Source organism: Crocodylus porosus, unplaced genomic scaffold, assembly GCF_001723895.1.
Source record: "Crocodylus porosus isolate Cpor-Errol unplaced genomic scaffold, CroPor_comp1, whole genome shotgun sequence".
Classification (NCBI taxonomy): Eukaryota; Metazoa; Chordata; order Crocodylia; family Crocodylidae; genus Crocodylus; species Crocodylus porosus.
In genome coordinates, this window is record NW_017728947.1 from 100,967,886 (window position 1) to 100,993,539 (window position 25,654).

A 25,654-nucleotide genomic window follows, 5' to 3' on the forward strand; every position below is an offset into this window, starting at 1 on the left:
ATTTGAGCACATACCCAAATGTAAACATTTAGTGCTGAATAGGAACAGATTCACTCATGTGCCATAAATTAAGCCCATAGTAAGTGCTTTGTTCAGTTGAGACAATGGCTATGTCTAATCCTAAAGATCGCTGCTACTGAAAGGGATCATGGAACCTTTGTATGTTTGGTTTCCTGTTTCAGTTTATTTGAGTTGTGTATTTGCATATTTCCTGAGTAGTCAGGTTCATTGTACTAATGATGGCTGTGCCCTTCTCCTAGCCCTGTAGAACAGCAGTTGCAGAGTTGAAACAGAATGTGTACTTAGAAGTCATGTACAGAAGGAAAGGGGAATTTTGGGCCTGAGTTGTACTGTGGACCACAGTACAACATCAGCAAACATATGAAGCCCATGATAAACATAATATGGGAGAAAGAAATACAGGAACTTTGCAAGGTAATTAAAAAACTGATTATGGAGAGCAATAGTTCCATCTATAAGAAAACTCAACTTCAGGACATTTCAAAACCATTCATATAAAATCTGAGCAAAAAAGACAAATTTCTTCCAGAAAACCTTTTTCTACCCTCCCTGTGCGGGGAAAGTTAGAATAATAGAATCATAGAAAATTCAGGTTGGAAGGGACCTCAGGAGGTCATCTGGTCCAACCCCCTGCTGAAAGCAGGACCATCCCCTACTAGATCATCCCAGCCAAGGCGTTCTCTAGCTAGGCCTTAAAAACATGGAGATTCCATCACCTCTCTACATAACCTGTTCCAGCGCTTCACCACCCTCCTAGTGATTTAATAGCAATCCCCAGCTTGGCGTCATTTGTGAACTTTCTGAGTGTGTAAGCCATCCCATCTTCAGGACTGTTAATGAAGATGTTGAACAAAACTGGCCCCAGGACCTACCCGTGGGGCACTTCACTTGATACTAGCTGCCAGCTAGACCTTGAGCCATTGATTAAGTTTTTCCTAATATCCAACCTAAACCTCCCTTGCTGCAACTTGAGACTGTTGCTCCTTGTTCTGTCATCTGCCACCACTGACAACAGTCCAACTCCGTCCTCTTTGGAACCACCCTTCAGATAGTGAAAGCTGCTATTAAATCCCCTCTCAGTCTTCTGTTCTGCAGATAATAAACCCAGTTCCCTCAGCCTCTCCTCAGAAGTCATGTGCCCAACCCCCAAGCCTTTTTCATTGCTCTCTGCTGGACTCTCTCCAACTTGTCCTCATCCTTTCTGTAGTGGGAGGCCCCAAACTGACCACAGTACTCCAGTTGTGGCCTCACCAGTGTAAAATAGAACAGAATAATAACTTCCTTCGATCTGCTGGCAGTGCTCCTACTAAAGCAGACCCCTGGGGTGCTCCACTTGATACCAGCTCTCAGCTAGACATTGAGCCATTGATTGCTGCCTGTTGAGCCTGGCAATTCAGCCAGCTTTCTATCCACCTTGCAGTCCATTCATTCAACCCATACCTCCTCAGCTTGCTTGCAAGAATACTGTGGGAGACGGTATCAAAAGCCTTGCTGAAGTCAAAATATATTACATCCACCACTTCCCCTGCATCCACAGAGATGGCTATCTCATCTTAGAAGACAGTGAGGTCGGTCAGTCGTGACTTGCCCTTGGTTAATCCATGCTGACTGTTCCTAATCACCTTCTTCTCAAAGTGCTTAGAAATAGTTTCTTTGAGGACTTGCTCCATGATTTTTCCAGGGAATAAGGTGAGGCTGACTGGTCTGTAGTTCCCTGGATCTTCCTTCTTCCCTTTCTTAAAGATGGGCCCTATATTTGCCCTTTTCCAATTATCTGGAACCTGCCCTGATCGCCACAAGTTTTCAAAGATAATGGTCAGTGGCTCTGAAATCGCTTGAACCAACTCCCTCAACAGCCTTGGATGCATTGTATCCATCCCCATGGATCTGTACTTGTCCATCTTTTCTAAATGGTCCCTAACCTGTTCAAATTGGATAAGTTTAAACTGGATAAATGAATATGCATGTTGTAGTCTGGATCTGGCAGGGGCAGAGAACATGGTATAAGCAGCTGTACAGGTAGGTGCACATGGCAACTGCAAGGGCTAGGAGTTACCACACAGCCAATAATCTCTGTACTGAATAGTGCCATAATCAGTGTAGGTATCTGTGCACAGTAGCTATTGATAGGGGTGCACCGATTTAACAAGAGAAGTTTTTGTCCAATACCGATGGTCGATTATTAACCAGGCCTGTTGGCTGATACCGATCTGATGGCTAATATGCAGCCTGGCAGTTTGGAGAGTAGCATTGGGCTGGTAAGTCTGGGGGTGAAGGGGTGTGGGGAAGGGACGGGGTATGGGCGGGCATAGAACAAGGCCCCCACAGATGAGGGAGGGAATGGGGATGGGACAGGGCATGGGCTGGGCTGGTGTGGGACGCAGGATGGAGCTGCAGGAGGGTTGTGAGGGGAGCAGGGAGGGGGGCCAGCTCCTGCTGCTGCTCTTACCCCTGGGGGAGTCACAGTGGGGCATGTGCCCCCCAGATTTGTGTGCGAGGCACAGGTGGGCTGCCCGCTATGGGCTCAAGGCCATGGGCTATGCTGGCCTCTTCCTGGTGTGGGGCAGGGTGGGTGGTGGCAGTGCTGAGAGGGGAGGGGTGGCTACTGTGAATTTTTGGGTTGGCTATAGCCCACCCTGAACCACCCACTCCCAGTGCCACCACCTGCCCTGCCCCCACCCATCCCAAGCGTAGCCCCAGCCCAGCATCCCTGCTGGGAAGAGGCCTGCGCAGCCCCTGGCCCTGAGCCCACAGTGGGCAGCCCACCCTCCCCCCACATACAGATCTGGGGGACATATGCCCCCCATGCCTCCCTTGGTGTGCACAGCAGTGGGAGCTGCTCCTCCTTCCCACCTCCCAGACAAGCTGCCTTCAACGCTGTCCCACACCCCACCCCATCCTGCTTGGTTAGTGCCTGCTCCTGCCCCAATCCCATTCTCTCCCTCACCATGGCCTTAATCTGCCCCGCCTGATGCCCTATCCTTCCTACAGACTTACTGGCCGAAAGTTGCTCTCCAAGCCGCCTGGGTGCATTCCTGGCCACGTGCATGGCAGCTGTGCACATGCATGTGGTATTTATTGGAGACGTTATTGGGTACACAGGCCAAGAAAACCAATTGCCAATAATATCAATTTTCCTTTTATCTGCGCAAATCCAGTATGGACGGATATATCAATGAACTATTAATGGTTTGGGAAATGCCGTGTGCAGAGAGAGAGATCCTGGCCCTTTTGAGGTCAGTAGCAAAATTCCTATGGACTTCAAAGGAACCAGGATGTCACCCTGATCTCTAACCTTTCTTTTTATACCTTGTCACAAAGGGCCTCTGAAGTGACATCTTTTCAGTGTTTCCCCTGAGCTATAATTAGTGGCCAGATTCTACCTATGTTGTCATTGCTAGAGACAGGGTTGTTAACATGGATCACCAGTATATGACCTTGGAGTTATAATGTCACTGTAGCCTTATGGTTGCACTGCCAGTTGTCTTACAGTTACATTGCCAGCATATATATATCATATGGTATAGTTCAGACTGTTATAGGCATTGATAAACTAGTAATAGTGCACTTAAATAATTTAGCCAAGTCTTTTCAGCAATAGATGACATTGTTTCCATAGTAAAGGAAAATGTGATACTTAAAAATTCTTATTCGGGGTTCTTTGATGCATTTTCTTCACTATGAATGTCTTTTTAATTTCTACAAGCGCTCTTGAGTAGCTTCATTTTGTGAAGCTGTTACTATTACTGAAAACTCTTGGCTAAACTAGTATACCAGCAGGAAGCTTTGTTGGATTGCATTCAGCGTGCTACATTAGTCATAGAATCGATATTCTGAGGGAGTTGGTTTAATAGAACTGAAAACTATTTTCGGCTGTTGTAACAGATTTTATTTAAAAAAAGGGAGCATAGTTACTAAAATAATAGAAATAATGCCATAAAATGGGCAAAAACGTTGTTCCTCAAAAATATTGAGTCATTCTTTTCATGTAGCAGAGAAATATAGAGCATAGCAATGTACACATAACTTATTTGTCTCCAATCTTTTTTTCAGGCTGAGGTATGCTCTGGAACAGTAGCAGAAGTAATCCAGTCTGTTGTGAATGGTGCAGATGGTTGCATATTTTGCTTTGGTCATGTCAAGCTTGGTGAGCTCCCAAATTCGTTACAGTTAATTACTATGTCAGCCTGGTAATTACATGCTGTCAGCTCCTGGAACAATAAACCTGGAGTATATGAATAGATTAGAATTTCTTTTTAATTAGCTTTGCAAACTTATTATGGTTTATTTCTATACTGGGACCCTAAGTTTTAATTTGAAAAGGTAAAATGTAACATCAGATTAGCTTATTCAGGAACAAGCTTTTTATAGGTGTATTGTGATGAAAATCAAAAGATCAGAGATGCCTTTAAAAATTAATTTGCTTTGGGTCTGAGTTACAAAAATGGCAAAATTAATTGAATAAATACTGACTGATTAATAATTAAGTATTTACAAAGTATTTTTGCATCTGTTACCTCCAGTTATCTGTATATCACATGGTATTACGTGTAATGGAAACTGGCAACTGCATAAGGAGAAACTGTTTTGTACATGAAAGATGTGTTAAGCTTACATTTGTCTTTCCTTTATAGGTAAATCTTACACCATGATTGGGAAAGATAACTCCACACAAAGCCTTGGTGTCATTCCCTGTGCGATTTCTTGGCTCTTCAAGTTAATCAACGAACGTAAAGAAAAAACTGGGACTCGCTTCTCTATTAGAGTGTCTGCCGTGGAGATCAGTGGCAAAGACGAAAACCTTAAAGATTTGCTAGCTGAAGTAGCCACCGGCAGCCTGCAGGATGGCCAGTCTCCAGGGGTTTATCTGAGAGAGGATCCAATATGTGGAACACAGGTATAGAGGATGTCACTCCATAGGCTTCTGAGCTTGACTTTTTTCTGCTTTTATTTGACAACAATTATGACAATGTTTAAGATGGTAAAACAATTTATTGCCTTTAATTTATAATCCCCACTCCCATGGTATACATATTTGTTTCACTTATCGCTCTAGAGACTTAGTCTGTTCAGCAAAAAACCCCCCAAAAAACATTCGCCTGTTCTAATTAGTCATTTCCTTGTTTATATTCAAGCTTCAAAACCAAAGCGAGCTAAGGGCCCCGACAGCAGAAAAAGCTGCCTTTTTCCTTGATGCTGCAATCGCTGCCAGAAGTACCAGCAAACCTGAATGTGATGAAGAAGACAGGAGGAATTCACATATGCTGTTCACATTTCACATATATCAGTATCGCATGGAGAAGAGTGGCAAAGGAGGAAGTACGATCATGCTCTCTAAATTAAATTTTTTAAATATTACTTGTTTTTCTAATGTAGATTAAAAAACAATATGTGATAAATCCCCCACTAAAAACCCCAAGACAAAACTCCAGCCAATCATGAGCTGCCATTAAGTGTGGTTGTTGTGACTTAATATATGCTTTATGAGATTTGCATGTAGCCTGGCATAAATGTTTAATTCAGGCATCGCCCCATGCAGCATTCATTATTTCTGTCATTTAAGTAAATTCTGAATAGCTGATCTGGTTTGAGTCCATACGCTCACAGCGCATATATGTTGTGCTTGTTGTTTCTAGTGTCAGGAGGACGTAGTCGCTTGCATCTTATTGATCTAGGAAGCTGTGAAAAAGTGCTGAGCAAGAGTCGAGATGGAGGAGGTTCTCTGTGCCTGTCTCTTTCTGCCCTAGGCAATGTAATTTTGGCCTTAATTAATGGTGCTAAACATGTGCCATATAAGTAAGTGAATTATTTTGCGTATCACCTTAAATGTATTAGCCAGTGTTGTATTTAAAATGAATTGTACCAAGGGCTTGCTGATGTCTTACATTAAACTTAAAAGAAGTTTTGCCATTCCTTTGTATAGGTGAAAGAACTGATCTCCAGTTATGACCAAGTTAAAAATGGATCCCATGCTATTGCAGAAATAGTTTCATATATATTTTTTATTTTACAACTTTGAAAAATTTCAGCCAGTTGGTCAAAAATCAGAGAAACAGAAATCAAAACAGTCCCCTCTTTTTTTTTTTTAAGGATGGAAAGTGTGTTGGGATTTCAGAATGTATCCGTTAGGTTTCTTTATATACTGAGAACTTCTTCAAAATTCAAATACGTCCTTTTTAGCATTTTATACCCATTTACCTTTCCTATGTGAAGAATAAGCACCTTCCTCTTTTTCCATTGTGGAAAAGTACATGTTCACTGGATGGAAGTGAGCATTGATGTCTGCTTTATGAAGTGTGCTCGATTGTACTAACATGTCAAGAGAGTGCACACCTGTAGGGGGCCCTGGCCAGCTGCAGCCTGCCCACCACAGATGCAATCAGCAGATTTTGTCTTTCCATGCTTAAATTTAATTGCAGCTCACTATGAAGAGCTGTAACTTAGTGCTTCATTTATCAATTATGTCATTTCACATATTTATCCAGTGCTGAGTCTGAAACAGGTGCTCCTTCATTTTATATTAGGTAAAAAGAAAAAAAAGGTGTTTTCCTCAGGCTAGTTGAGTGAGTGCAATAGAATAGCAAATAGCCTGTCTGTAGGATTGTGCTTTCTTCTCATTTAGTGCAGTTGAGATTGAGTCTGGACTTGGAAGCAACTCTGATACTCAAGCCATCAGGTGCAAGTCTGAGGAACATTTTGCAGAAGCTTTAGGGGTATTTTAAGTTGTACTGGTTGGTCGTAGCCCCTGAGAGGCTGTCCGGGCGATGGTGGATGTCAGAACATAGCAACTCCTCAGCTGTATTGCTTTTGGCCAAGGAGTCTGCTGGCTGTATAGCAACCAGTGGTTCTCTCTTACTGAGGAAACCCTTGGGCAGCCAGCTAAGCACCCGTTCCACCTGGTTTCTGCTGTTGCAGCAGTGCGAGAGGCGGAAGAAGAGAGAGGGTCTTGACCTTAAGACACATGTAAAAACTACAGCAAACATCGCTGTGTACACCCTGTGGTAGTATGTAACCTTATAGTCACACACACAAACTTATAGCAGGCTATAAAGCACGTGCGAGTGGCCACAGAAAGACACTTTAAGTAGGTGAGCATGTCGAGGTCCTACTTTCTCCATTGGAAGGTAGCAATATCTAGTGGACTGCTGCGTTGCCACGGCTGAAGGGGGAGCTGCTTGGTGGACCTCTCCTCTTCTCCAGGCTTTCAGTTGTGGAAGTGGGGTCTGAGCTCCCCCCTCTGTGTGGTTAGGAATAATGATTCCTGCATCTCTGCAGCGGGTTGGACCAGACCAGTGGGGGCCAATCTTTTTGTCAGGTATGCCACCAATTGGCTCTGCACCCTCGCTGAGTGCCACCCTGATCCCCTTCCTCTGCTTGATCTGCTGCTAGGCTTCCTGCTCCGTGCCCAGTTTCCTGCTCTGCTTTCTGCTTCCTGCCCAATCTGTTGCTGTGGTAGTTGTCCCCTACCTTACTTACCACACATAGAGGTTGCACATGTGCCATGTATTGGCCACCTCAGTACTAGTCAACCCTTGAGATCACTTCCAGCCTTCTGATTCTATATTTCTACACAATAGAAGAGGGAGTTAGGTAGGCCAAAACCTAAAACTATCTTTAAGACCTAATAATATGTTTGTTAGGGCAAACTTGATTATGTCTATGAAGTAATATTGAGGTTTTTTTCTTTTTACAATAACTGCTCACTGGTATTTCAGGGAGCTTACAATGATGGTGCATTAGGAATACTAAGGGTTCATGAGAGAAGAAAAGATGGAATTTTGAGCTGCTTGGGTCTACTAAGTAGTATGATGAACTACTATTAAATTAACTAATTCTTGGCATTGTCTGGAGAACAAACAAAATAATTTATACTAGAAGCTTGTATTTTTGGTATTTTTGTTGCAAGGCAAGGCTTTTTTTGTTATATCTTTTACTGAACCAACTTTACAGCTTGGAGAGTTGTTGGACAAACTTTTGGGTATCAGGGGCCCTTCCATGTTGATACAAGTTTTAAATACTTTTAGGTCATATATATTTATATTTGATTCCTACTTGTACCAAACATGAATGTACACCATGAAAATGGTTCTAAACTTCTGTAAAATAATTGTGATTATTGTAAGCCATCTTAGTATTAACACTTGTTCCCTAGAGACAACAAGTTGACTATGTTGCTGAGAGAATCACTTGGGAATATCAACTGCAGAACGACGATGATTGCTCATATTTCCGACTCCCCAGCAAATTATGCAGAAACACTCACGACAATTCAGCTTGCATCTCGAATCCACCGAATGAGAAAGAAGAAATCCAAGGTTGGTGCACAAGCGAGTTGCAATTAATTTATTTGAAAAATAGTTTTTGTTAGCCTATGGTGGGGGATTTTTCGATTTCTAGACAATAAGCACTAGTACAAAACAGCTCAGCAGAGAAATTGCCAAACATGTTGGTAAAAAGCCATTGCTAGACTACGTAGTTATTAATCCTGAAATTCCATTTTTGTGTTAAAAATATATATAATCTGTCCTTGATTATTATTATTTTTTTTTTGGGTGGTGGTGGTGGGGGGGGCGTTGGTGCCAAAGGTTTAGTTTGTGCTAATCCAAAAGCAATAACGAACGAGCAGAAGGTATTCGTGTTAAAGGATGACAGGGTGTTTTAATGTTATGAAAATTCTCTGAGGAAGCACGATTGTTGTGTTACTTTTATTCTATTAAAATGTATAGAATAGGTTTTTGTTTAAATTTGCACTTTAAAAATTTCTGCTAGTCACCCAGGTGACTGATTGTGTATCATTCTGTATACATTGAACTAGTTTTTCCCAACTGTCATAAAAATAATATTTTTTTTCCTACCTATTAATAGTATGCATCCAGCTCATCTGGAGGGGAAAGTTCATGTGAAGAAGGCCACATTCGAAGACCACCTCACTTGAGACCATTTCACCCACGGACTGTAGCCCTGGACCCTGATATTCCTGTACTGAGTATATCTAGTGATCCTGATTATTCCTCCAGTAGTGAGCAATCGTGTGATACCGTCATCTACGTTGGTCCCAATGGTGCGGCTTTGTCCGACCGGGAGCTGACTGATAATGAAGGGCCTCCAGAGTTTGTTCCTATAATCCCTTCCCTGAACAAAAAGAGAAGCAAAGACAACTCTGCTATTGCTAGAAGTTCTGACAAGGACCATTTTAAATGCAACACTTTTGCTGAATTGCAAGAAAGGTTAGAATGTATTGATGGAAGTGAGGAGCCTATGAAGTTTGCCTGTGGAGAAATACCCATTGCATCCAGCTGTAGTTCAGCCCCGGGGAGTACAGAAAATATGCAGTCTAAACTGATAAAGGAAAAAACATCCTCTCCTTGTGGAGGGTATAAAAAACCTGTTCCACCGGAAACCGCATCTCCAAAAAAAGGACAAAACCTTAATTTGCAGGCTGGTGTGCAAAGACCTGGGGTCTGTCACGAGAATAACTCCCCACACGTGAAGGGGGAACATCCTAAACAGCAAGCCAAAGCTGAAGGCAAGAAACCAGACCCAGCTCTGGATGGGGAGAGAGAGAAAGAGACAATCACTGATTCACTGAAATCGTCAAAATGCAACCCTTCCAGGAGTCAAGAGCAGAGTAAGGCCATGACTGAACCTATAGTTAAAGAAAAAGCTCTGTATGTGAAGAGACCTTTACCAAGCCCTGCGCCCCCACCCCTGCAACAGAAAGACCATGCTCTGAAGTCCAAAGAAGCATGCGAGGTGGACAATAGCAATGCAGTCCGGACTCCTCCCGTAGGAATGAGCAAACAAATGGCAAGCAAACCAGAGCATAACCCTGCAGAAAGCACGCTTTTAGTTGGTAGCAATGGGCCGAATCAGGCAGGTGCTATAGAGGTTCATAGTTTCCGATCAGCCTTCAGAGGAAAATGTTTTGACCGGGATATACTGACAACCACTGTGACTTTGCAGCAGCCTGTGGAGCTCAATGGGGAGGATGAGCTGGTTTTTACGGTGGTAGAGGAACTCTCCATCAGTGGGATTTTGGATAATGGAAGACCTTCCAGCATCATTAGCTTTAACAGCGACTGTTCCCTTCAGGCTCTTGCGTCGGGCTCCAGGCCAGTTAGTATTATTAGCAGTATAAATGATGAGTTTGATGCTTATACCTCTCAGGAAAGCTGTACAGGTGTAAATATCGATATTGTTGTGCCCTTTGCTGAGGATCCATTTTCTAGTAGCAGACGTTCCTCCATCAGTTCTTGGCTGAGTGAAGTGAGCATTTGTACCATTGAAAGTGATGGAGCCCAGTCCAGTGACAGTTTTGTTGCACAGTCAGCCTTCAGCTGTAATAAGTCCAAGGAGCCTTTTAACTTGGATTCATCCAACATAACTGCCCCACTGAAAAGCTCCCTGAATGACAGTGGATTTTGCTTTTCTGAGCTGGAGAATGAGAGCATGAGTTCCTGCAAAACGTCTTCGTGCCAGAGCCCGCAAACCTCTGAATTAACCAAAGCATCTCAGATGAAAAGTGCTTTTTGTGTAACTGATCAGCCCATAAAAGTTAAACTTAGTAACTGTCGAGATACATCTGTGATAGAAACGATACATTCTAGTCTTCCTAGGAAAACAAAAACTACCTCATCTCCAACCCACGATAATGCCATCCTAAACTACAGAGAACTGCAGAATCCACGTGACATGTTCGATGATCCCTGGCTGTTGCGCGCAGATAATCACTCAGAAGCAAAAACTGAAGACTCCCTGCTGTCCCCAAAATCTCTTCCATTTGGTACTGAGAAGCAGCCAGCCAAAGCTGCCCGATATTTCAGTAGTGCCGCCAGGCCAACTAAATCGCAGACGATGCTTGCGTGTTCTCAGAGGGTTGTAGATGGTTGTGAAATGGTTTGCAAATCTTCCAATGGAGCCAATAAAAAATCGGAAGCAGCAATGAAGATGCCCCAGCTTAAGAGGGGAGCCACCACCCTGGGTGTGATGCCAGCGACACACAGTAATAATGGTCCATCAGAGGCAATGGGAAGAGGAAATTCTGAAATTGCCTTTGCTGGTGGTAGCCTGAAATCATCTCTGGGAAAGAAGTGTCTGCCACAGAAATGTAGCATGCTACCAAGGCCGAGTGGGACAATACCCCCAACACCACCAGTACGCAAATCAAGCCTAGAGCAGAAAAGTGTTGCACTGGTAAGTGGTGGGGGCAAAACTGCTGGAGTGGAGTCTGCTAGAATCACAACAGCAAAAGCTGAGGAAGAGGCAGACCTGCGGTCAAAAGCCGGGCCTTATCTTAATGAAAGTGCCGGCAGTAAAACCAACCTCAAGGGAGACCATTCTTTGCCTAAAATGACTTCCAGCTTAAAGACTAAAACATCTAAAAGTGAAACTGTTCATCGATATGGGAGTCACATGTCTCTCGAGAGGTGTGAAAGTCTGACGTCAGTTGGATCCAAAGCAAATATGATGAGGGAAAATGGTAATGTTAGTGCGAGCAATGGGAGAGCAGGACGATCTGTCCCAAGGCTGGGAGTTCCCCCCCTTGCTTCAGGTGCCACTTCACCACAGTCGTATACTGCACCGTTACCCTGTAAAAACAGCCAAGCAAAAAGTGCAACTAATCCGAAGTCTCAGGCCAATGGAAATAAAAACCGCAGTCTTTCTACAAATGGGTCAAAGTCCCTTAGCTCCTCTGTGAAATCACTGACTCAGTCTGTTGGAAAGAGCTCTAGCATTCCTCCCAGTGGGAAAACTGCCCCACGATCCATGCAGGGTGTCAACAGCAAACCTGGCAGAGGAACTATTATGGGAACGAAGCAGGCAATTAGGGCAGCCAACAGCCGTGTTAATGAACTAGTATCAGGCAGTTCTGCGAAGGTGGGGCATTTCAGAGGTTCCACGGACTCTGACAGTGGGAACGACAGTGGTATAAACCTCAGCGATGAAAAGTCACAAATTCCAATGTTGCCATCTCCATACAGCAAGATAACTGCGCCCCGGAGGCCTCAGCGGTATAGCAGTGGGCACGGCAGTGATAATAGTAGTGTGTTAAGTGGAGAACTGCCACCAGCAATGGGAAGGACAGCTCTTTTCTACCACAGTGGTGGCAGTAGTGGCTATGAAAGCATGATTCGTGACAGTGAAGCAACGGGCAGTGCTTCTTCGGCACATGACTCGATGAGTGAAAGTGGCATGTCATCGCCGGGAAGGATGAGAAGCTTGAAATCCCCCAAGAAAAGATCAACAGGTAAGAAACCATAATAAGCTTGAGCTCGAATTTTCAGCATTTTAGAAATTCTTAAAGATTTCATAATCTTTTCTGGGGATATTGAGTTTTTATTATGGTTCCAAAGTTACAATCTAGGTTATTTAAACTGAATGTGGATTCCTAGCACAATTAAAGGAATGCATATACCTGTTGCATTACTGTAGGGCATCAGTGTCCTAATCATGGGCCCAGGACCTCATTGTGTTAGGTGCTGTGTAGCAAAGAACAAAAAGATGGGTTCAAAGTAGGGGTGTGTGAAGCGGGCCCTATTCAATTTGGATTTGGCCTGAATCGGGCATAGTGATTCAATTCAGCGATTTAGCCATAGACACAGCTTTAAATGTCTTTTCTACATACCTCGAGGTACCAGCGCGGCTTGTGAATGCTGCGACGCTGGGGTGAGTGCAGCATCCTGCAGGAGTGTGGGGGGGCCCTCCACATGCTCGGTGACGAACCTGGAAGTGGACCAGAAGTACTGGTCCACTTTTGGGTCTGCTGCTGAGCACGCTGGGGAGCCCCGCCACTCCTGCGGGACACTCCATGCGCCCCCAGCATCACAGCATTCGTGAGCCCCCTGCTACCTTGAGGTATATAGAAAAAACATTTAAGGTGTGTCTATGTCCGAATCTCTGAATCTCTCTGAATCTATTCGGAGGGTTCAGATTCAATTTGGAGAGATTAAAGGTCCTCTAATTCGATTCAGAGAGTTGGCCAAATTGGGCTGAATCTCCGCTGAATCGAATCAGGAACCAAAGCTTCGCACAGCTCTAGTCCAAAGTGCCAAATAGTCTACGACAAGAGACAACAAATGGACACAGTGTGACAGAAGACCACAAGGACACTACAAAATAATGTTGATCAGTATGCATAACACATCAGCAGTCTAACTGATGTCAAGTTTTTTTGTTGTTGGTAGGAATGGTGGAAAAGGTAAACTGAGGATGAACTTTGAAGGAGAATAATGAGCTTGCTTTGTGGATGTTTATGGGGAGCTGGTTCCAAGCATGAAGGGCAGCAGGGAAAAAGCATTAAAGTGCTTGTCTGAAAGTTGTAACAAGTGGGCTAATAGCAATGTTGACTTGTTGATGTTGAATGAGAGATGAAAGGTAGGGCGCAAATAGGAAGTGAAGACAAGCCGTTTGAGTGGGGATTCCAGTGAAGGACTGTGTAAGACAGGGTCAAAGCAATGGGAGGGAAAATGATCATTGCTGCAATATCTTGGTGAGACATGATTGCATCTGTATTTGTGAAAGCCAGAGTAAAGCATGTTGTGGTAATCATGTCATGATATTGTGCCAGCATGGACAAGAATTTCAGCAGTGAGGATGGACAGGAATGGCTCAGTCTTAGAGGTGTTATGTAGAAAGAACGTGCAATGCATAACTGTATCCTGGATGTGAAGACCTAAAGAGAGTTTGAAGCTGGTGGTTTATGGTCTTGAGTGACAGGCAGGATGGGGATGTTGTCTACAGAGGTCAAGTGTGGAAGAGTAGAGGTAGATGTCCTTCTGGAGGTAAGAGAGACAAGCTGAAGTTTTGGTTTGGACAGAAAGTGGCAGATACAAAGTAGTGCAGTAGGTCTGTGAATTATCACCATAGTTGTAGTTCAATTTGTGTTTACAGGTTGAGATGAGTACAGTGTACCAGAAGAAAAGAGAGAGTATATATCAGATATGCTAACTTTTATATTGCAAAACCTGGGAGGTGATAGTGCCTTTCTGCTTGGCACTGGTTAGGCCTCATCTGGAGTACTCCCTTTTTAAAAAGGATATGGAGAAGTTTGAGAGGGTCCAGAGGCAAGCAGCAATGGATAATCAAGGGCTTGGAAAGCAAGTCATATGAGGAGAGGCTGACAGAGCTAAGCATGTGCAGCTTGAAAAGGCACTAGGAGGGGACATGATAGTAGTCTTCAAATACTTGAAGGGCTGCCAGAAAGAAGAGGGAAAGCATCGTTTGTCTTTTGCTGTGCAGAAAAGGACGTGGACCAATGGCTGGAAGCTGCAGCAAAGTAAGTTTAGATTGGATATCCGGAAAAACTTCTTCCCTGTTAGAGCAGTGAGGCAGTGGAATTAGACTGCCTGGGGAAGTTGTGGACTCGCCATCACTGGAGCTGTTCAAGAAGAGGTTGGACAGCCACTGGTTGGGGGTGATCTAGATGTGGTCAGTGTCCTAGCATGGGTATTTCCTGTGCTTCTGGGTTGGTTGCCTCTGTCCCCCTGCTTTCTGCTACATGTGTCAGGGTGTTTTCAAGCATTCCCAGAGGCATTGGATGTTGGCTACAGCCAGTGCTGGGGATTTTGGTTGGGGTGGGCCAATGCTGCTGCTGGGACCAAAGACAGAGGCTCCTTGCTAGAGGGTCTTGCCCCTCTGTTCAGGGTCAGACTGATGGCCATATTTGGAGTCAGGAAGGAATTTTACCTCATGGTCAGATTGATATGGATGGCGGGAGGTTTTGCCTTCATCTGTAGTAGGGTGCGTGGCCCTCTATCCGGGACCTCTTGAAAATATATTAACAACATTTCATAGAAGCAGGGCATTGGCTGCTGTAGATCCCCTGCTTTACAAGTGGCAGGCCAGGGTGTTAGGTCTGTGAGTGTCAGGGTTGATGGTAGTCTTGTGTCAAGTTTAATTATGTTTGTATGGGATGGTTTGACTATAGATGATCCTGTGTCAGGCAGGGGGTTGGGCTAGATGACCTCCGGAGGTCCCTTCCAGCCCTGCTTCTATGATATTAATTCTGTTAATTACCAAATTATAAAACTTCATAGCTTTAAACAGCAACTTTAAATGTAAATAATAAAAGGGAAAGAAGACTAGTGCAATCACATTCAGAGAGGTGTGGCTTCCATTCGTGTGTGTTTGTAATAAGATCAACTCTTCTAAAGCCACCACAGTGACTACAGCGATTTAACACGGGTCACGATTCCATCATCCTTACTGACCTTCAGTAGCATGCATCTGTTTGCTTCATTGATACTAGTCAGTATTTAAATCCCTTGTTATTAGATACCAGAGCAAGTGGGGAGTTTTCTTGGCAACTCTCTCATCTTCCTTCACTGTAAACTTAGTGAGAGGAGGCAGGTTAGCAGGGAAAAGGGAATCGTTCAGGACCAAGGAGTAGCGAACAGGAGAGTTTGCTAGGGAAAGTCTGCTTGGAGAGAGGAGCAGGAAGAGGGTAGGCAGCAGATTTAAGAGACTCAAGGAGATGGCTGGAGTATGTTGCAATGCCAGAGCCACTGCCAGTTCTTCCTTTGCTTGCACCTGTGAGGTCTGTCCAGCCACAACTCACCTTCGACGCTTCCACCCAGGTCCTGGTTTGCTGCCGTGGGGACTGTGGCTCGCAGGTCCCTTCCAGTGACAGCCATGTAGGGGAGTGACTGCAATGTGAGCGGTGCCTCCTGGTCGTGTTCCTCAGGGTGCAGGTAAGAGCTACAGGAGGAGGTGGCATGGCTCTGAAGCATCTTCACCCATGAGGATTCGATTCAACACTGGAGGAGACTTCTAAGACTCTGGAGGAAGGACTGATGGAGGCAATGCTAGAGAGAGAAGAGGACCTGAACTCCCAGGAGAGTGAAAGCTGGAAGCATGTGTACTCTGGCAACAAGCAGAAATATTTATCCCCACCTGCAGCGGTTTGGCTGGAGAGCAGATACGGAGCCCCAGTAACAGAGGAGAAGGAGCAAATTCCATTAGCAGAAGAGGCCAGGCCATGCCTCTACAAGGTTGGGAGACCACCAAAAGAAAGTAACAGGTTGTAATGGTTGGCAACTCCATTCTGCAAGGGGGATGGAGGCATCCATCTACCACTCTGACCTGTTTTTTTGGGAGGTTTGCTACTTGCCTGGAACCCAGATCTGAGATGTCACGGAAGGATTACCGAGACTCATCCAGCCCTCTGGCTATTAACCCATGCTGGCCTTCAGTGTGGGCACCAGTAATACTCCCAGGGAGGACCCTGAGAAGATCAAAAGTGACTTCAGGGCTCTGGGTGTAAGGGTGAGGGGGACAAGGTTCAGGTGGTCAAGGGAAAGGGCCTGGGCAGGAGCAGATGCATCCCACAGATCAGTGCCTGGCTACAGAGATGACGTCACCAGCAGGGCTTTGGTGTCTTTGACCACAGGATGTTGTTCCAAGAAGAAAGATTGCTAAGAAGAGATGGTATCCACCTGAGGAAGAGAGGGAAGATTGTCTTCATAGACAGGGTCACTAATGTAGTGAGGAGGGCGTTCAACTAGATTCATCAGGGGATGGAGGCCAAAACCTGGAGGTAAGTGAGGAAGCAGGTGACCTGGAGGAAACACAAGAAGGACAGGGCAACAGAGGAGGTCTTCTCATTCTTCCTGAGAAAGTAGGATAATAAACTAGTTACCTCAGGTGCCTGTACACAAATGCTCAGAGCCTGGGAAACGAGCAGGAAGAATTGAAAGTCCTCACCTAGTCATGAAACTGTGATGTGATTAGAATAACAGACTTGCTGGGAGCTTGCATGACTTGGAGCACTGTCATGGATGGGTACAAACTGTTCAGGAAGGACAGGCAATGAACAGGCGGAGGAGGAGTTGCTCTTTATATAGAAGAACTGTATAATTGCTCAGAGCTTCAGTATGAAACTGGGAATAGGCCTATTGAAAGTCTCTGGGTTTGGGTCAAAGGGAGAGTAACTAGGATGATGTTGTGCATGTGTGCTATCAGTCACTGGGCCAGAAGGATGCGGTGGATGAGGCTTTTTTCAGACAGCTAGTGGAAGTTTCCAGATCATGGGCCCTGGTTCTCATAGGGGACTTCAATGAACTTGACATCTGCTGGAAGGGCAATATAGCAGTGCAGAGGCAAGCCAGGAAGTTTTTGGAGAGTGTTGGGGACAATTTCCTGGTGCAAGTTTTGGAGAGGCCAACTAAGAGCCATGTTCTTCCTGATCTGCTGCTTGCAAACAAGAAAGAATTGGTGGGGAATGTAGAAGTCAGTGGCAATGTGGGCAGCAGCAACTATGATATGACTGAGTTCAGGATCCTGAGGAAACAAAGGGTGGAGAGCAGCAGAGTAAGGACCCTGGACTTCAGAAAAGTAGACTTTGATTCACTTAAGGAACTGATGGGCAGGATCCCTGAGGAGGCCCATCTGAGGAGGAAAGGAGTCCAGGAGAGCTGGTTGTACTTTGAAGAAACCTTACTGAGGGTGCAGAAGCAAATCATCCTAGTGCACAGGAAGACTAGCAAGTATGGCAGAAAACCAGCTTGGTTTTGCAAGGAACTCTTATTGAGCTAAAACACAAAAAGGACCCTCACAAGTGGAAGCTTGGAGAAATGAGTAGGGAGGGGTACAAGAGCATTGCTCAGGCACGCAGGGATGAAGTCAGGAAGGCCAAAGCACAATTGGAGTTGCAGCTAGCAAGGGACGTGAAGAGTAACAAGAAGGGTTTCTACGAGTATGTCAACAACAAGAGGAGGATCAGGGAAAGTGTGGGTCCCTTAGTGAATGGGGAATGCAACCTAGTGACAGAATATGCAGAAAAGGCTGAAGTGCTCAAGAACTTTTTGGCCTTACTCTTCACAGGCAAGGTCAGCTCCCAGACTACTGCACCGGGCAGCACAGTTTGGGGAGGAGGTGAGCAGCCAACAGTGGTGAAAGACCACGTTAGGGACTATTTAGAAAAGCTGGATGTGTACAGTCTATAGGGCTGGATGGGATGTACTTGAGGGTGTGGAGGGAGTTGGTTGATGTGATTGAACAGCTGCTGGCCATTATCTTTGAAAACTTGTGGTGATCAGGATTGATCCTGGATGATTGGAAAAGGTCAGCTGCAGAACTCTGTACTGGCTGCATGTGAAAAGATAGTTCCCATCTTTAAGAAAGAGGAAAGGGAAGAAGGAGTCCCTGCAAAAATCATGGAGTGGGTCCTCAAGGAATCCATTTGTAATCACTTGGAGGAGAAGAAGGTGGTTAGGAACAGTCCAGTTGGATTCACCAAGGGCAAGTCATGCCTGACCAACCTGATTGCCTTCTATGATGAGATGACTGGCTTTGTGGATGTGGGGGGAGCAGTGGATGCAATCTGCTTCTAAAAATCTGGAGTCCTGTGTCCAGTTTTGGGCTCCCTACTTCAGAAAGGATGTGGATAAATTAGACAGAGTTCAGGGGAGGGCAATGAAAATGTTTTGAGGCCTGGGGAACATGACTGATGAGGAGAGGCTGAGAGAACTGGACTTATTTAGTCTAGAGAAGACTGAGAGGGGATTTAATAGCAGCGTTCAACTACTTGAAGGGTGATCCCAAGGAGTATGGTGCTAGATTAATGGTCTCAAGTTGCAGCGAGGGATGTTTAGGTTAGAAATGAAGAAAAACTCTCTTTTGAGGGGGGTTGTGAAGCATTGGAGCAGGCTGCTTAGAGAAACTGTGGCATCTCCATCCCTTGTGGTTTTTAAGACCGGAGTAGACAAAGTTTGGCTGGGATGATCTAGGTGGGGATGGTCCTGCTTTGAGAAGGGGGTGGGACTAGATGACCACCTGAGGTTCCTTCCAGCCCCTATTTTCTGTGATCTATTTGGGATTTACTGTTTGTGTTTTGGACACAGGTTTGTGCTTCTAGCTTGAACACTATAGTTATTTATAGTATTGGAGTGATGTAGCTGTGATGGTCCAGAAAATATGCGAGGCAAGGATTTTGTGGGAGATATCTTTTATTGGACTGGTTGCATGGTAGGGAAAGCTTAGATATCCTTCCAAATGAGGATTCACTGCAATTTGTGCAATCATAGCTCATAATTGAAGGTCTGATCCTGCAACGCTTAACTTTAACAGAACTGTGGATGGTAGTAGGATAAGAATAGGAGTCAGAGCCTGCTGACTTTGTTACTTGGGTTGGAGAGAGGTCATTATTACATTTTCTCTAGGAGCACAGGATATTTGCTTCTGACAGTGCAGCAAAATGAGTTAAACTGATGTATATGTTCTGGTGCTTTCTGGTCATAGCAACTGAGTTGCTTTGGTGGGTGATAAATCAGTTCAGAGGCCATGTGCAACATTTGCTGCTGTTCTCTTTTCATAGCACATCAACCTCTTAAGCCTCTCCTACAAATCAATATTAACAGCTGTATAAAGTTGCACACATATTGAGAAGGTATTACTCGCTGATGGATTTGTATTTGTTTTTGCCCCAGGAAATGCTTATAAGGTCTTTAAAAATGACAAACTATTTCTTTTTCAATTGAAATTGTCCTCTGTCACTAAATTATACCTTACTTTTTGGGTGCTTTAGACTTTGAAACACTAATATATTTTATACATGAAATGGGGCTTCATAGGAGCTTTATTAAATACCATACAAGCACGAGGGCTGTTATTGGCCTAAAATATACTTTATTTAGTATGACATGTTAGTCATGATCTGGTGCTAGCTTAAACTGGCCAGCTGGATTGGAGATTTATAGCTTTTGGATTTAGGAGAGCTACAGAAGAGGAATCTATTCTGATGCTGATCCTACTCCCATCAAAATCTACAGAAATCTAATTGCTAAACTGGCAATCCCCTCCATGTGGACAAATCTCTTGCACACACCAGAAGTCCCACAGAGTTCATATTGGGTCTGTTGGGTAGCATGAAGTGAATTTGCTGGGTATATGGAACTGGCTACTACTGTCTAGTGACTTTGGATGGGCCCCACTTATATGGGAGTAGTTGCAGGATCAGTGTTTCAGTTGTGACTTCAGTGGCCAAGATCATAGTTGTGACAGATTAAATAATTTCAGCTTGTGAAAAAGGTGCCCAGTTAACAGACATAAGCCTTCAGCATGTTTGCAAGTGTGTTCAGATTAATATGCTACTATAAAGACACAGGGCTTGCTGTTCTGGTGGACAATTCCTTTTTTGTGTTTTGAAGTGGTTTAATGAAGAATTTTGGTGGGCCCCTGGGATTGCTCTGGAGGGTGTGTGCAGCCCCTGGGCCGTGCATTGCTCACCCTTGCTTTAGGTTTATAGAAAGAAGTAAGAATGAAGTCAACTTGTTATTAGAACAGGTTGGCCTCTGCTTTAGGAATTGCTGGCGTAAATTAATATATCTGGGCTCCCCTCTACACATGCAGGTAAAGGCATGATTGGATTTAATGCATGATCCACACAATCATACCTCCTCCCATGCCATACGTATGTGGCGGGAGGCGTGATTGTGGGATTACACATTAGATCCAATCATGCTTTATTGCCAGTGCAGGCGGACCTGGATCCTGGGCTTCCTCTGCACTGGCAAGAAGCAGGCTCCCATGGCTGGAAGCCCCCCTTGCTGCCAGTGCGGGCCATGTGCAGCTGGGACCCAGAGTCCTGCAATTGATGGGACTCCCAGTCCTGGCTGCACCGCATGTGAGGCATAGCTAGGACTGGGAGCCCGTCAGCTGCAGAACTCTGTACTGGCTGCATGTGAGGTGTGGCCAGGACCAAGAGCCTTGTGCACACCTCTGCCTTGGGGATTGTGGCAGCTGTGATTCCCAGAGCTTGGGGTTTTCACACTGGGCATGGTGCATCCCTGTGGCTAGAAGCCCTGTCAGCTGACAGGGCTCCCAGGTGCAGGGGAGACCCTGCTACACATGCAAATTAAAGCTTGTTAGCAACCAGCTATAAAGTTAGTACACATTTTTGAGGTCTAACTTTATAGTTGGTTGGAGCATTTTACAGTGTAATATGTGCTTTGCACACTGGGCATGGTGCATCCCTGTGGCTAGAAGCCCTGTCAGCTGACGGGGCTCCCAGGTGCAGGGGCGACCCTGCTACACATGCAAATTAAAGCTTGTTAGCAACCAGCTATAAAGTTAGCACATATTTTCAAGGTCTCACTTTATAACTGGTTGGAGCTTTTTATTGTGTGATAGCTACTTTGCATGTGTAGTTGGTCTTAAGGTAATTGCACAATTAACCAGGTAATTGTGTAAAACCTGTAACATGTAGAGGAGGTCTTGGTAACAGCGTTATTTGTTTGCAAGTCTGGGAGACCCCTGGCCAAGAATAAGTGAGTTTCTTTATCCCTTGAAATTAAACTTAAAATGGTAGCCTGACTAGTCACTGCCTGAGAAAATGCAAGCACCCTCAATTCCCATTAAAGTTATTGGGTGTTGCAGTTTCTCAACACCTTGCAGCTTGGATGTTGGTCATAGAGGAAGCCATTTGCCTGTTCAGTGGGCCAAAAGACTGCAATTATGATAAAAGAAAAAGGTGTGTGTGCCAACCTTGTGGGAGGATGACAGGGAAGGAGAGATTGGGGGGAGCACATGTGAACCGCTCTTCCGAGGGGGGGGGGGAGGGGAAGCACAGCTGGGGATAATGTGATGCCATTTTATAAAATAAAGTGAAGACTTTAGATAGACAAACTTTTGTTTATATTTAACTCCAGGGTAGGAGATCTGGTCAGAATCACCAGCTTTTGGCACAAAGATCAGTCACCTGCTTTTGCTGTCCTGGAGAAGCATGGATGACCTCAAGTCACATTTTGCAAGACTGTGCTAAAGAAATGCTACTTAAATGACCATAGGCAAAGCTAGTACTGCTGCTTAGACTGTTGGACAAAGGGGGCTGTGTTGAAACACATCAGGGTCTTAACTGCCTCTCACTTTTATTGCAGAAAAAAGATAAAGGAATGTATATCCCCTAGGCTGTCCGGAAAGCCCACATGTTTAGCTTGCTGGGGGCGTATTTTGTAGTACTTTAGTACTTGGGTTTTGGCAGCATGGAAGAACACTGTGCTTTTTTTATTTAAGGTCTCCAGCGTCGTAGACTGATTCCTGCTCCTCTGCCTGATGCTGCATCCCTAGGAAGGAAGCCCAGTGTGACTGGCCAGTGGGTTGATCTACCACCTTTGCCAGGCACTTTAAAAGAGCCATTTGAAATTAAAGTTTATGAGATTGATGATGTGGAACGATTACAGCGACACAGACAAGAGGAAACTGAGGTCAGCACATATTTTACAACAACTCCAGGCAACTTAAATTACAGTATACAGGCAGAATCCTTGCTTGAATGCTGGTTTGGCATTTGGGAAATTGATTGCAATTAAAGCACTATAATTATTAATTTTACAATTCATATGTTGGGGTGCCCTTAACATAGAAAATGAAAATAATTACTGTCTACAATTAATTGTGTTTAACATGACTGATGGCATGAGTGGAGGATACCAATGAATACATTATGAGAAGACGTTATAATCTTAGCCTGCCTGATGAAACTTTATAGCCTCTCTCTGCTATAGGATCATTAACTCTTTATGTAAATGACATAAAGTATTCTGGTTAGAATTCTATTAAATCAGGGATGTGCCGAGTTTAATTTACTTGTAATTGGAAAACAATTCAGCTAATTCTATTTCAGAGACCAGAAATCTGTATTCTTCTGATGTATTTTTTCATGTTTCTTTCATAATAGCCTTTCCAGGATGTTGAAAAGGTAGGAGTGCTTTTCTGTAAATACCAGTTTTCATGTGTGTATATTAAAGAAAACTCTCACATCTATTAAAAAAAAAATGATTAGACTCTGTTTACTGTTTGCACCAGCGGAGAAAATAATTTCTCTTCAAACAGTAGTAATTTCAGAGTAAATAAGAAATGCATGCTAATTCAAAAAAAGTGCAATAAGTGTTTAACTGATTACAACATGTTGTTTCTGTAGATTGGAACCAATTAATGCACACTTACCATGGGGGAAAAAACATGTTAAGTGTTACAAGTTAATGAGGTGGGCAAAGTTTGGACTGTGCTGATAGAGGCCAGCTGATAACAGGATGATTTATGAAATATCCTTTCTGTGTCTTAAAAGGGTCTGCTGTATTTCAATACCAAGCTGAAGATACTAGAAAGGCGTCAGCAGCGAATTAGAGAAGTGAAGGCAAAGCATGAAGTTTTAAAGGAAGAGTTAGAAGAGACGAAATGCAGGTTGATGATGGATCCAAATAAGTGGAAAGAAGACTGTAAGTATTTCTGTTAAGTATCTAAGTGAGTTCTGGCTTCAGCAAGACTGAAGTACATGCTTAATGTTTCGCAGGCAAAAATGAATGATCATTGACCATACTATTTATACTGTGCGTTTTATTAAAAAAGGTGCTTTACAAGAGGGACTAAGTATTCTTATCTTCATTTTATAGAAAGGAAATAAAGAAATCAGATTTTTGATTAGCGTACTGTGCTAGATTGGAGCCTGGGTATGAAATTCTGGTTCCGCTGAAATTAGTGGCAAAATTCCTGTTGAATTCCATAGGCCCCTAGGACTGCTTTTTCTACATGATGACAACAGCTGCTAGCAACTGAATAAATTGCATTATGCCACACATAATACTTTACCGTAAACTATTTCTCTCATACAATTGTTTTTTTGCTAACAGTTGAAGTTGACCCTGACCTTGATAAGGAGTCTCAGGAGTATCTTGAGGCACTGGAACAAGTGACAGAGGAACTGGAGCAATGTGTCAATCTGTGCAAGTCGCATGTCATGATAGTGACATGTTTTGATATTGGCATGATAACTGATGTGCAAGATGGAGTGAGAGAAGGTAGTTTTTGAAGAGACTGTAGGAAGTGAAGCAAAACTCTTCGGCAAGAAGAAGAAAAAGGGATATGGCATTAGGAAGTGAAGGAGGAAATGTGAAGACTTAAGGCAACGATGAATGTTGTAGAAGATTGAGGAATTGGAATGTTTTATAAATCATTATGGTGCCTCAACCCAACCGGAAGTGTACAAAGATAAACGTTGAACTAGACATTTTTTCACAGAGGGGAGCTGAAAAAAACAATACAAACCAAGACTTGAGAAACAAACAAACAAACAAACAACAAAAGTGCCTTTGAAGTTAATTGGATTTTCAGTTTTGTATTTGGTGCTAGAATTAAAGCCAGCAAACCTAAGCAGACCACAAAATGTATTCCTATGAAATATTTTATACTGTATAGTGTATTTATGACTATATGTAAAAAAAACAAAACAAACAAAAAAAGAACCAACATTGTAGCAAAAGCAATAAGTAAATTATGTTTTCATACCTGAACTTGCCTTCTTGTTTCATAGAAAAGCTGTTTTATGTAGCAGAACTAAAATTGTATTATAATTGTTTTCTTGGTTAGAATTCAAGATATTTTTATGAGCATTTATCTATTGAAAAGGTGTATTATGGAATTTTGAGATAATTGTTTTACATTCTGTTTTTGTATTATTCCTTTTCCAGATCAAAAGAAATGTTTGTTTTCCATTTTATATATACATACCTATATTAACTGCTTAACTACTTCCTTGGTTACTAACCTCAGTTATTATGGACCCGTTCTTTTTTAGAGTTATTAACCTAGCTCGAGGAAGTCTAGAAAGGGCACTGTGGTTTGTTTGTTTTTTTTTTCCCTCTGGCTGCAGGAATTGAGAATTACATTTATTATCAAAAACATAAAAGAAAAAAAGAAAAAAACTTTTTGTAAATGTTATGTTAGGTCCATATTTTTATATCGTTTTGACTATAAAAAGCATTTGCATTATGAACTTTTAAGACAAATAGTATATCTTTTTACAGTTTTTCTAAGGAAGGCAAACCCTCAGGATCAAGTTTATACATGCTGCATGGGATTTGTGCTTTTTTGAAGGAAACCACTTACGCGTGGAAATGATTGATAAATTGTTGCCAAACAAATACTTTTGAAAAGGTTTAATAGTGTATGTAATATCACATTTCATAATGAATCATATTTTCTGATCATCTTGCTTTTTATGGTTTTTTTTCAAATCCTTTGTACAAATGTGTATTATAACAGCTTGCTTCAGCTTTTATCTGTGAATAAAAGATACATTTATTGTTAACATTGCTCCTTGATATGTATGTGATTATATGGTGCGATACGCTTTAAAAGCTTGTTATAAGCTGTGGATGAGAAATATGGTATTTCATTGCCATACTGCGACACTGTAATAGGATTTTGACACCAGCAGTTGCAAACCAATTAGGAGAGAGAGGAATTATAACATTTAGTGCATATATATAAGATCTTTATAAAGGTGAGCAAACAACATTGTTCCCATTTTACATGCGGAAGAGACTTGAGACAGAAATGAGGTTCCTCCAATCTAGTAAAGCTATTAAACGTGAGATTAAGATATAAGAAATCTGTAGGAACCTGAAACAGCCCGTAAGCTCCCAAAGGTGCATCCTAAGTGTAGTATCCGAGGAACATCTTTTTTGTTAGACGGACACTTGACTGAGGCAGTTTAGTCAGGGAAGATCCTGCATTGAGCAGGGCACTGGACTAGATGACCTCGTGGTCCTTTCCAGTGTTACTTTCTCACTAGGACTGTGCGAAACTTCAGTCCTTGATTCGATTTGGCAGAGACTTGGCTCAATTCGGTGGCTGAATC

The 25,654-nt window shown here is 43.4% G+C and overlaps 1 protein-coding gene across 1 annotated transcript in view; it reads left to right on the top strand.

The window, feature by feature from the left end:
- Positions 1-25,107, top strand: part of KIF26A (kinesin family member 26A) — a 144,843-nt gene extending 119,736 nt beyond the window's left edge. Inside the window, exons 8-17 of the mRNA XM_019551159.1 lie at positions 4,075-4,168; positions 4,656-4,918; positions 5,157-5,340; positions 5,658-5,817; positions 8,174-8,336; positions 8,887-12,268; positions 22,030-22,220; positions 22,694-22,714; positions 23,084-23,234; positions 23,646-25,107. Of these exons, the coding sequence (XP_019406704.1) occupies positions 4,075-4,168; positions 4,656-4,918; positions 5,157-5,340; positions 5,658-5,817; positions 8,174-8,336; positions 8,887-12,268; positions 22,030-22,220; positions 22,694-22,714; positions 23,084-23,234; positions 23,646-23,824 (4,788 nt within the window). The 3' untranslated portion in view covers positions 23,825-25,107. The remainder of the gene's footprint in view (positions 1-4,074; positions 4,169-4,655; positions 4,919-5,156; positions 5,341-5,657; positions 5,818-8,173; positions 8,337-8,886; positions 12,269-22,029; positions 22,221-22,693; positions 22,715-23,083; positions 23,235-23,645) is intronic.
- The last annotated feature ends 547 nt before the right edge of the window (positions 25,108-25,654 follow it).